At 41.9% G+C, this 12153-nt stretch overlaps 1 protein-coding gene across 1 annotated transcript in view; it reads left to right on the forward strand.

Moving 5' to 3' along the window:
* Cry1 (cryptochrome circadian regulator 1) overlaps nt 1-12153 on the forward strand; it is a 55935-nt gene that overhangs the window by 37748 nt on the left and 6034 nt on the right. Inside the window, exons 3-10 of the mRNA XM_032910312.1 lie at nt 1087-1229; nt 3931-4115; nt 4776-4864; nt 6154-6294; nt 6379-6690; nt 8604-8755; nt 9063-9265; nt 9364-9462. Coding sequence (XP_032766203.1) covers nt 1087-1229; nt 3931-4115; nt 4776-4864; nt 6154-6294; nt 6379-6690; nt 8604-8755; nt 9063-9265; nt 9364-9462 — 1324 coding nt within the window. The remainder of the gene's footprint in view (nt 1-1086; nt 1230-3930; nt 4116-4775; nt 4865-6153; nt 6295-6378; nt 6691-8603; nt 8756-9062; nt 9266-9363; nt 9463-12153) is intronic.

Here is a 12153-nt window from a genome sequence, read left to right on the forward strand (position 1 = left end):
GTGTGTGTGTGTCTCAAAACAGCTGAACATGCACCCATCTATCAGAACTTTAAATGTGTTTATTTTAATCCATTGATTGTTTCTCAAGGATTTCTAGGAAGAAATAGAATAAATGCCTAAATATGCTTTACATGTATGTACTGGGCTGGAGACATGGCCCAGCAGTTAAGAGAGCTTGCTGCTTTTCTACAGGATCCGAGTTCAAATCCCAATACCCACAGTGTTCTAGAACTCTAGCTCCTGGGGATCCGATACCTTCTTCTGGCTTCTATGTTATCCACACACACTTAAAAAAATTAATTGGAAGTGACCAACTACAAAATGCACACTATGAATGTAGAAGGCTTTATTGGGAACACCTTTGGACTGCTACAATCTGGTATCATATATCAGTTAAGTAATAGTAGCATTATAGGATTTCTTTTCTTTTTTGAAGCTAATCAGAATAGATTTTAGAATTCAATGAAACGACTACTTTCTTGAAAACATTTAATTATCTTAGGTCACAGTTTCCTATTTATAGTAACTATAAAGAGATGTAAGTTAATGATACAATATCAGTCAGTACTTGCTGTTTTTATTCTTGGTTCCAAGTTTTTTGCTGTCAATTTTTGTAATGGTCAGAAACAAAATACTCATTCTCAGAAAAACAGTTCTCACCACATCAGCTACCTAAGGTTTGTTAAAGAGCAGTTCTTAGAGTCAGCAGGTATAAGTCCATGCGTTCTGTTTCTGTGAACCTGAGCGTGTGCGTGCCTTTTAAAAAAATAACTTTATCTGCAAAATGCCAAACTGAGGTGGCTTTCATCCAGAATTAAATAAGGTAATGAAAAAAGGATACTACCTAAGTACTTTATATAAAGAGTACGTCTAAGTATATGCTAGGTTTTCTCATGCCAGGCACAAGCCTGAAGTCTGGTTAGCATGCATATGTCATCTGCATATGTTCACATTGATAAATTGTATCATTTCTTCATGTTTGAAATTTGATTTATGTATAATCATTTGATGTAGATTTTGAACTTACTATTATAAGAACATAACTATTAAATCATAATGTGTTGTTGCCTCTTTGTCTTGTTTTAGGAATGGAATATTACTAAACTTTCAATTGAGTACGATTCTGAGCCTTTTGGGAAGGAACGAGATGCGGCCATCAAGAAGCTGGCCACGGAGGCTGGTGTGGAAGTCATCGTGCGCATTTCACACACACTGTATGACCTAGACAAGTAAGGCTCTTTTAGTGCAAGAAAATATATAATGATATTACCACCTTAGACATTTTTAGGTATACTGTTGAGTGATATTAAATACATAACTGAGTAAGGTTATAAAAATGGGAAATAATAGAATCAAAATTGTAAGAATTAAGAATTAAATGGGTTTATAAAGCCCTTAGCATTTTACTTAGCTGTTGTGATTTCTAGCCACTCAGTTGTAATACCAAAATTGTAGAGACAGTGCATAAGATGAAAATATTTAGCACTTCAGTTTTAAACTAAGAAATGCTGTTCACACATTTATTTTACTGCTACCTTGGCCACTATTGCTGTCAGCATAATTAGATTAGCAGCTTATTTGACACATACCCAAGTCTTAGGTCCATATAGTTTGTGATCTTGTTATATGTATGCGAGCTTATCCTTCATTTGGTTGAAGTGAGAACTGAAGTAATAAACTACCCAGTTAGAGGCCTCTGATGTGTGGCATCATCTGCCTGGGTGTCTGCTGTTGGGATGTGTGCTAGTCCCTGGGATGCTTTGACTAGCAGAGTCTGGGGCCAGTTTGAGGTTAGAAAGTAACACATGCTGACAACTTAGGAGGTTCATGAGCTGTGTAAGTTTACAGTAACTTCTGGCATGAAATTGTCTTTATAAACATGAGAATTCAAAATTTATGTATCTATTAAGTTATTTACACATTGTACTAACTTAACAAAACTAATTCTATAAATAACATAACAAACTGATTTTACTTGTGTTAGCAAGTAAATGAATAAAACCATTATTTGATTCAGACAGGCATCTCCCGTCGGTGTTGACTTACATGTGCTAGTCCTTTTGGTAATAAAACTTCTGTCTGATACCAGTTTCCTTAACATCAATGAGTGAGGAGACAGAATAGGATAAGAGATGTTGCTTCAAAGTGGGAGACTCAGCAGTATCATAAAATTAGTTTTTATGGGGTTGGGATTTAGTTTCAGTGGTAGAGCGCTTGCCTAGGAAGCAAGGCCCTGGGTTCGATCCCCAGTCCAAAAAAAAAAAGAACCAAAAAAAAAAAAAAAAATTAGTTTTTATTGGGTTGATTTATGAATACATACCAAGGGTAGAGTGTGTGTGTGTGTGTGTGTGTGTGTGTGTGTGTGTGTGTGTGTGTGTGTGTGTGTGTGAAAATCTTGTCTATGAGTTTCAGTTTGCTGGTGGATAATTACGAGACACTTAACAGTGTTGTTGTAACAGTTCTGAATTGAACACACTTCATTATGTAATCTCAAGATATTAAACCAAAACTGTAGGTACAGCAGGGAGGACAGCTTTCCTGGTGGTTTCTCCCTATAACATAATCAATAATGCGCAGGGTAAAGAAAATACCTAATGCTGGGGATAAAGAAATACTTGATTAGCAGTGTTACTAGTTATGTGATCCTAGCTACTTCATTTAACCCTGTGGAAGGCTTTTGTTTCTACATTGACAGATGGTAAAGCTGGATTTTTAACTATAATTATAAGCAAATAGCTATAATAAAAAATATAATTAATTACTCTGAAGCCATGTCTAGACTTAATGCAAACCTTTGTAAGTGCTGCTGCCTTTTCTTTTCCTAGAAGTATGGTGATTGAGGTAGCTAGTGGTCAGCACTAACTGCATAAATGACTGAGCATTTGGGGTACTTGTATGTATAGCATTTCTCCCCCTCTCCATGAGGGCGTTCCAAAAGCCCCAGTGGATATGCAGAACCACTAATCACATCGAGCCCTGTGTCCCCTGGGCTGTCTGTCTAAAGATCACATCATGATAAAGCTTGGTTGTAAATTATAAATTATGGAGGTTAACAATAATATTGAACAATTAGAACAGTATGCTACAATAAGTTATGTGAGTCTAGACATAATATTTTTGCAGCACAATTGAACCCAAGTAACTGAAACCACAGAAAAGAAAAGCTCACCTAGGGGCTGCTGCTGGATAACAGATACACATGTGCTGAGGTCTGTAACATACAACAGATATATGTGTGTTGATGTCTGTAACATACAACAGATATACATGTGCTGAGGTCTGTAACATACTACAGATACACATGTACTGAGGTCTCCACATACACAGAAAATAGCAGTATAGTCCTCAAGTCCATAGAGGAAATTGGGACCCAGGAGAAGGGCAAGAGGAGGCAGGGTTTCACTGTGTAGCACTGGCTGTCCTAGAACTCACTCTATAGAGCAGGATGGCCTTGAATTTATAGGGACCCACCTGCCTCTGCCTCCCAAGTGCTGGGACTAAAGGTGTGCACTGCTGCTGCTAGCAAATTTTACTTTTACTGATTATTTCTTGTTATAATTATCAGCCCGGTTTAGTTTTACTGGTGCCTCTTGAGATTTCTTGAGTTGGTTAATTTTTCACTTGTCCATTTATATTAACTTTTATATAGATAGCCTATAGGCTAGTTGAACTACTTTGTTATTTTTTAGTTATAATCCTAAATACTTGTCATTAATGATTTGATGTTTGCATATTTTATTATTGACATCCAGGAATTCAGGAGAATGGTTTTAGATTCATTAACCATTTTTGAACACATTTTCTGGTCATATCAGAAGCTAACATTCAAAAGGTCTTAATTGATAAACTTTCTGATAGTAAACCTTTTTGAGTTTATCAACCAAACTACATAATCATTTACTCACTGTGTCTTATTCACTCTTGTAACAGGATCATAGAACTCAATGGTGGGCAGCCACCCCTAACATACAAAAGGTTTCAGACTCTCGTCAGCAAAATGGAGCCCCTGGAGATGCCAGCAGACACCATCACATCAGACGTGATAGGAAAGTGCACAACCCCTCTGTCCGACGACCATGATGAGAAGTACGGAGTTCCTTCCCTGGAGGAGCTCGGTGAGTGCAGCCCTTGATAATCATGGTGCTCGGTACTCGGATTGACAGGCACCAGAGTGTGTGGACGGCACAGAGTGGACCTGATGGTGGCTAAGGAAAGTCGGAAGGAACGCAAAGTCAGCATGGGCAAGGAGATCTGGGTGGATCTGGGAAGATGGGGGACAGGTAAGGGGAGGGAGTATGATCAGAATACAGTGTATGAGATTCCCAAGTAATTTAAAAATATATTATATTGTAAAATACTTAATAATCACTTGGAAATTTCACGTCTATGTATTTTTACTGGAAGAAGAGAAAAGTAAAGGGGGAAATCAGAGAAAATCCCAGTAACCAAAAGTATCTTGTGCATCCGTAACCTGTGTCCTGCTGTCAGGTGAAGATGTGCGTCCTGAAGATGGGAGTCGAATTGCAGTCTTTGGTGCAGGACTCTGACGTTGGGTGGGGCCAGAGCAGGCCTATTTAGGCCGCACAGTCCTGTGTTGGCCTGTGTAGTCCTCTGTAAGCCAGTATAGGCCTGTAGAGTTGTATTTGTTTATTTTTGCAGAGTAATTTTTTTCCCAAGTAAGTGTGGTCAGGTAAAAAAGCTATTTTTGTTGTAGAATAACAACAATATTAATGATGATTTTCCTTCCTTCCTTTCTTTCATTTTTTTCCCCCTAGGTTTTGATACCGATGGCTTGTCCTCTGCGGTGTGGCCAGGAGGAGAAACTGAGGCACTTACACGTTTGGAAAGGCATTTGGAAAGAAAGGTACAATGTAGATTCCGAATGAACATTTCAAACATTATTCCCCCTTGTTAGATGGCATCAGGCACATCCAGGGAAGCTCACCCCTAAGCTTTACAATCGGAAAATACTGTCAACAAAGAAGACTGACAGAAGTGGTTACCACAGCACAGATCTAGTGTTCTGAAATCCCCGTTAGTCCTCGCTTCCATGCCCTTCCTCCCTCTTGGTTGTTCCCAGAGCTGGTGCCATGCTGTTGCTTCTGTCCTTTCTACCTGTCCCAGCAGCCTGGCGAGCCAGAGCGGGGTTCTGCCTCAGCACCGCTCCTCTGGCCCGACACCAGTGGATTCCATGACACCATTTCACTTGTTCATTTTGTTAGTCTCACTGTTAATACACATTGACTGTACAAATTAACAAGACCCACACACATTGATCGTGTTCATCTGCCCCCTCTGATACTGTGCTGATAACCCTCTTCCTTGCACTCTCTGGCCACTTAATAAAGCTTAGTCTGTAAGTTAGATGCATCAGGAGATTAATGTACTCACTAATGGTAAGATAGTGTAACTGTGGTCTACTATAATGTCATTTAGAACCTGTCAGTTATTTGTGGAATTCTCCTTTTAATGTTTTCCGACTGTCATTTGACCGTGAGCATCTGAAACCTTAGGAAAGGCAGTGGTGGACAAGGCACGCCACTGAATTCCACGTGTACCTCAGTGTTCAAAGACAGGATGAAGGTGCTTTACTCCTGACCCTGGAATCTGATGGTCATTTAATGTACATGAGTGCATGTTGCACGTGGATGGCCTCAGGGAAAGAAAGCTCACCTTTTAAAGTCCCTGTCTAAGATTACTAAATCAGAGATTTATAGCTGGGATAATAACATATTCCTCAAAATCCTCAGTTTTGAGAGTGTGTATGTATGTGTGTGTGTGTGTGTCTGTGTGTGTGTGTCTGTGTCTGTGTATGTATGTGTGTATGTGTGTCTGTGTCTCTGTGTGTGTCTGTGTCTGTGTGTATGTGTATGTGTGTGTGTGTGTCTGTGTCTCTGTGTCTGTGTGTGTCTGTGTGTGTTTGTGTGTGTCTATGTGTGTCTCTGTGTGTGTGTGTCTGCGTGTGTGTCTCTGTGTGTATGTCTGTGTGTGTGTGTCTGTGTCTGTGTGTGTCTCTGTGTGTCTGTGTGTGTCTGTGTGTCTGTCCTCAGGCTTGGCAACAGGTGCTTTACACACTGCCGAGCTGTCTCACTGGGGTAGTTCTTAACATTCTTCTAATGTGGTTAAAGAGGGTAATTGTCTCTGTGTTTCCAGGCCTGGGTGGCAAACTTTGAAAGACCTCGAATGAATGCAAACTCCCTGCTCGCAAGCCCAACTGGACTGAGTCCTTATCTCCGCTTCGGTTGTTTGTCATGTCGGCTATTTTATTTCAAACTAACAGATCTCTACAAAAAGGTATTATCTGAAGTCAGAGTATATTTCTTGAAATACTTAAAAGTTTTTTTTTCTGACAGTACTTTTTTGTTGTTTTAATCACAGGTAAAGAAAAATAGTTCCCCTCCCCTTTCTCTTTATGGGCAACTCCTGTGGCGTGAATTTTTTTATACAGCAGCCACAAACAACCCACGCTTTGACAAAATGGAAGGGAACCCCATCTGTGTTCAAATCCCTTGGGACAAGAATCCCGAGGCTCTGGCCAAATGGGCAGAAGGCCGGACAGGCTTTCCGTGGATTGACGCCATCATGACACAGCTTCGTCAGGAGGGCTGGATCCACCATCTAGCCCGACATGCAGTTGCCTGTTTCCTGACCCGCGGCGACCTATGGATCAGTTGGGAAGAAGGGATGAAGGTAAATGTTCTGACTGACGAGCGTTTGCAGGAGTCTAGCTATACTGAGATGTGCACAGCTGAGGTCTGAGTAAAGGGAAGCTTCACCAACTCAAGCATCGTGGGCTGCAGTGTGAGATGGGGAAGAGCAGGACCTGTGCGGTGCACTTGTCTGTCCTGTAGTTTGACTTTCCAGTGGATAAAGCACATAATGCCCACAGTATAGGCCCAGTTTTCAAGAGCAAGGTGTTGAACTCAGACAAGGGCTAGCTAAATGGCTTAACCATGAGTCATCCCTGCAGGTAAACCATCCTTCTCTTAAGGGAGCTGTCACTGTTTAGCACTCTGGCCTTGTGTGGTAGTGCAGGCCTGCAGTCCATACTACATGACAGACATCAGAAGACCCGGACTGCAAGGCCACCCTCACTGTAGCACCCTTGCACCCTTGGCTATAGCATCAGCTTGTCTTTAAGAGTAAGGAAAGTAATTTATTGATTTATCGGATAGCTGTATCTATAGGTGGCAGTCTCTGTCATACTCACCCATGAGCTCTTAGAAATAGTGAGTTCACATTACATGAACTGTAAGCTCTCTGTCATCGTTAAACTAAAGACCTGTATCATGCGTTACCTGTCTAGCTACATCATCAATCTTTCCAATTCAAGGAATGTTTATTTAAAAAACCTTTTTAAAATTTATGTGTATATGGGTGGGTTAGAGGACAACTTGTTGGTTCTCTCCACCATGTGGGTTCTGGGACTTGAACTCAGTTGTCAGACGTGGCAGCAAGCCCCCTTACCCAGCGAGCCATCTCACCTCCTCAGGAACTGTTTCTAATCCTATTCTTTGGTTTTTAGTTGTTAAGGGTTTGTTTCCCATCTTGTATTATCTTCTAGTACCTAATTAACACATTATTAATACATTATTTAGTTTATTAATACATTATTTAGTTATATTTTCTTTGAATCAGAGAATTTGAAATGTAAACTATCATGCTACTGCATTTATGGCGCCCTGTAGTGGCATGTTTCCTCTGTCCATGTAGTACACCCAGGCTTTTAGATTTTGCGTTATGATTTATTTGGTTTTTTTTTTTTTTGCTTTCTTAAACATGGGATACTAGTCTTTTTTTAATCTACTATATCTTACAGCTCTTTAAAACTCAATGATTTGAGTAATTTTTACTTTCCCCACAGTAGCACTTCCAAGGTCATTGTCTTAGTTATTTCTCTATTGTCATGACCAAACACTATGATCAAGGAAACTTATAAGCAGAGGCATGTAATTAGGGCCATGGTTTCAGAGAGTGGTAGAGTCTGTGACCATCTTGATGGGTGGCACAGCAGCAGGGAGGCAGGTGTGAATGTGGAGCAGGCGTTAAGAGCTTACACCTGATCCACAGGTACAGAGCAAAGGGAGGGAGGGAGGGAGGGGAGGGAGGGAGGGGAGGGAGAGAGAGGAGGGAGGAGAGAGAGAGAGAGAGAGAGAGAGAGAGAGAGAGAGAAACCCAGAAAATGATATGGGCCTTTAAAACCCTAAGCCTACTGCCAGTGACTGTCTTCAAAGAGGACACACTTCCTAATCCTTCCCAAACACTTCCAGCTATAGAGCAAGTGTATGTTGTCGTTCCCCAACCCATCTGCCTCTGTCTCTCTTACACACACACACACACACACACACACACACACACACACACACACACTTGTGCACCCGTGGGGGCTCTCCACAGTTATAAAAGTAAATTCTATCCAGAAAGCTGTATTTCCTGTGTATTCTCTCCCAGACATTGCTTATTAGAACGCAGCGTATATTTTGGAATGTTTAATTTTCAGTTCTGCCTAGATTTTCCTGTCGAGTTTTGATCTACAATGACCTTCAAAATGCTGTTTTGGGTAATTGTGTGTGGGAATTGATTGGTCACTGTTCCTTCCACAGGTCTTTGAAGAATTACTGCTTGACGCCGACTGGAGCATCAATGCTGGGAGTTGGATGTGGCTGTCCTGCAGTTCCTTTTTCCAACAGTTTTTCCACTGCTACTGCCCTGTTGGTTTCGGTAGGAGGACGGACCCCAATGGAGACTATATTAGGTAAGGCAAGGGTGGTTAGTGCTCAGTTGGAGTAGCTCATCCAAGGAAGGGCTTTCGTCCTTAAGCAGCACTAGTATTCTCTAGTCTTTGGGGCATGGTGGCACACACCTTTAATCCCAGCACCCGCAGGCAGAGGTAGGCTCATCTCGAAATTCAAGACCTTTATTCTTGATGGGCAGCAGAACTGAGAAGAATAATACATTATTTAAGTGATACTGATTTGCTTTTTGTCATTCATGGTTGATAATTTGTTGTAATGTGCTTATAGTACAGTTCATTTAAAAAATTCTCTACCTTCTCCCAAAAGGCGTTATTTGCCTGTCCTAAGAGGCTTCCCTGCAAAATATATCTACGATCCTTGGAATGCACCAGAAGGTATCCAGAAGGTAGCCAAATGTTTGATAGGCGTTAATTATCCCAAACCAATGGTGAACCATGCCGAGGCAAGTCGACTGAATATTGAAAGAATGAAGCAGATCTATCAGCAGCTCTCCCGCTACAGAGGGCTAGGTATGTCAGTTCCCTATGGGCGTCTCCTGTCAGTGCAGGCCTAGCTGTCATTGATTTCTTTCTTGGTCAGAATTTAACAGGAAAATGTCTCCCTTCAGGTCTCCTTGCCTCAGTCCCTTCTAATCCTAATGGGAACGGAGGGCTCATGGGCTATGCTCCTGGAGAGAATGTCCCCAGCGGTGGCAGTGGTGGCGGAAGTAAGTGAGACAGTTCTGGACATGGGGACATGGTAAAGAGGGGACAACCAAGTACATGCTCCTGTGGGCCTTGTTGGAATAGGTTTGACTTTTTGAAAAGCTGTCTTTAAAATTAAAAATTGTTTGTGTACATGCATACAGGTGCATATGTATCCCTACCTCCCTCCCTCCTTCGGCAAAGATGTTAAATATGCAAAGTAGCATTGCATGTAGTTGATACCGAGTCAGACTAAGACTTGTAAAGTGAATGATACAGGGTTTTGTTTTTATGTGGTCCTAGAGCAAGCTCAGGTAAGTGCTGTACCACCACGAACTCCACCATCAAGATCAGCTTGAGTGTAGAGTGAAACTCTGATCTCGTTTCAGAATGTTCATTACTGTTTACTCTTACTGAGTGCACACATCTAGAAGGCAGTCTAAAGGGTTGTTAGTCTGCAGAGAGCGGACCAATTACCATATGTGTGCTTCATCCTTTTGCACGTGAGTCTGTCTGTTTCTGAGAAACCGTTTAGTTTCTTAATCAGTTTTCAGTGTCTGTGATAGTAGCATCGAAAGTCCCTCTATGAGCTGAGAGGTGGCTCAGAGTGTTTGCTGCTCTTACAAAGGACCCAAGTCAGATTCCCAGATCACAGCACACATCTCACAACTGCCTGTAACTGCAGCTTCAGGAATCTGACACCCTGTGCTAGCCTTTTCAGATACCTGCGCGTGCACACACACACACACACACACACACACACACACACACACACACACACACACACTGTACTTAAAAACAAGCAGACACAATGTAACCATCTGTAGTTAGTTAAAAATACATATCTGTAGTCCTTGGAAGTCAGTGTATGGTGGAAATTTGCATCCATTCAACCAAAACTCATGTGAGGCAGAATAATGAGACTCAAAACAAACATCTCGTCAGAAATGCTTTTTTTATTTTAAGGTACAGCATGTTCTAAGCTATTATTAAAAATAAAGCTTTTTCTTCTTCTTCTTTTCTTTATGGTGCTGAGAATTGAAGCCAGAACTTTTATGCTGGGAGAAAACATTCTACACACTGAGCTGTATTCCCAGTCTGAGAATACAATCCCTTTAAGAAGTAACTATTTGTAATCAGAAAGTTCTTATGTCTCTATGAAAGCTGCATGTGTGCTGTCTTCCAAGGATTAAGTTTTGTGGGGAAGAAGACATGTTTTTGTCTTGCACCCAGAAGTAGAGGATTGGGCTACCTCTGACAGTGATCTCCGGGGCGTTAGCGGTGCATCCTCACTTGATGTTTGAGACACCATCCTGGGAAGGTTAGCTAGCTTACAAGACCTCACAGCGAGGAAGCTCCTGCATAAGGCTGAATGCAGTGCGAGCTCCTTCTGCATCAGGAGGCCTGCTCTGCAGATGCATTTTTGTGTGTGCTGTTTATAAGGTAAAATAGTTCACAGCTGGGACCTGACTCACCTGAAAACAGCTGTCAGTGGTGACAGTTTGCTGCAGATCTGTTCCCCTGCAGCCCCTATAATTTGAAGCAAGTCTCTGTATGTTGTTTTGAAAGTCCTTTCCGATCTCTTGTTCAGTTCTCGGCCTGCCTTGTCAGCCCCCATACAAGTATGAGAGGCAGAAGCTCTGGGGAGGGCCCTGATGACAGGCAGGAAGCAGAGGGTGGGGCGCTGGTTGGCTGTAGGTGCCGGGGGTGAACTGTGCTGGGACACACTGCTCCCGAGCCGTTATTAGGAGTTATCCTGAGGCTCATCACCATCCCAAGTTAAACTGAGCTGCCTTTGCTTCAAAAATTTATTTAAAAATCCTTTTCATGTTACAGAAGAATTACTCATGAAATTACTGTAATTGTATAAATGTTTGCCTACACAAACATTTGTATAAATGCTGCCTTTGGGGATGTTTCTCTGAGGCGTTTAAAAGACATAAAGAATAAACCACATAGCACTTCCAGTCTAAAGGTGAAGCCCTCTAGGTTGCTGCCTCATTGAATAGCATACCAGGGAGAGCGCACCGAGAGCCAAGGGAGCAGACACACACACACACCTCAAAATAAATGTTCTTAACGTAAACACAGAGACTGGAAGCCTGTGCCACATTCTCAGTCATTGTATTATGGTAAGTAAGGGGGAGAGGGGTCACTTCAGCTCACCACCCGTGGCAAGGAAGTGATGAAGACAGAAACTGCAGGCAGCTGGTCACATGACACCCACAGTGGAGAAGCAAACGGGGGATATTGCTGCTCAGCTCGCCGTATTCTATTCAGCAGGGATCCTAGCCCATGGTTAGATGCTACCCACGAGCATGCCCAGAGACTGTCATGTTGACAGTGTTACCACTGTAGCCATTCAGATGACTGTATGAAAGCCTGTCACCACTCCTTTCCCATACTGCGCACGAGCCTGTAATGAACAGTAGGCAGAAGTGATTCATTTTAGGAGGAAACAATAAAATAATCATCTCCAGTGTAATTTAGAAAAGTGTAAAAGAGAAAAAATGCCTTGTATAGTTCCCATTAATGTCGTCCTTACTAAAATGCCAGTGTGATTCTTTTCAGAATCCTTTTTTGTTTGAGAATTTCATGGATGCATGTAGTGTTTGATCAGACCCACCCTCCCCTCCTCCAGCCCCTCACCCTCACACGGCCATTCCAGTTTCCTGTGCTCTGCTTCTAAAGCTGAGAATCCATGTGGTGCTTCC

The sequence above is a fragment of the Rattus rattus genome, chromosome 1, assembly GCF_011064425.1.
Source record: "Rattus rattus isolate New Zealand chromosome 1, Rrattus_CSIRO_v1, whole genome shotgun sequence".
Classification (NCBI taxonomy): Eukaryota; Metazoa; Chordata; class Mammalia; order Rodentia; family Muridae; genus Rattus; species Rattus rattus.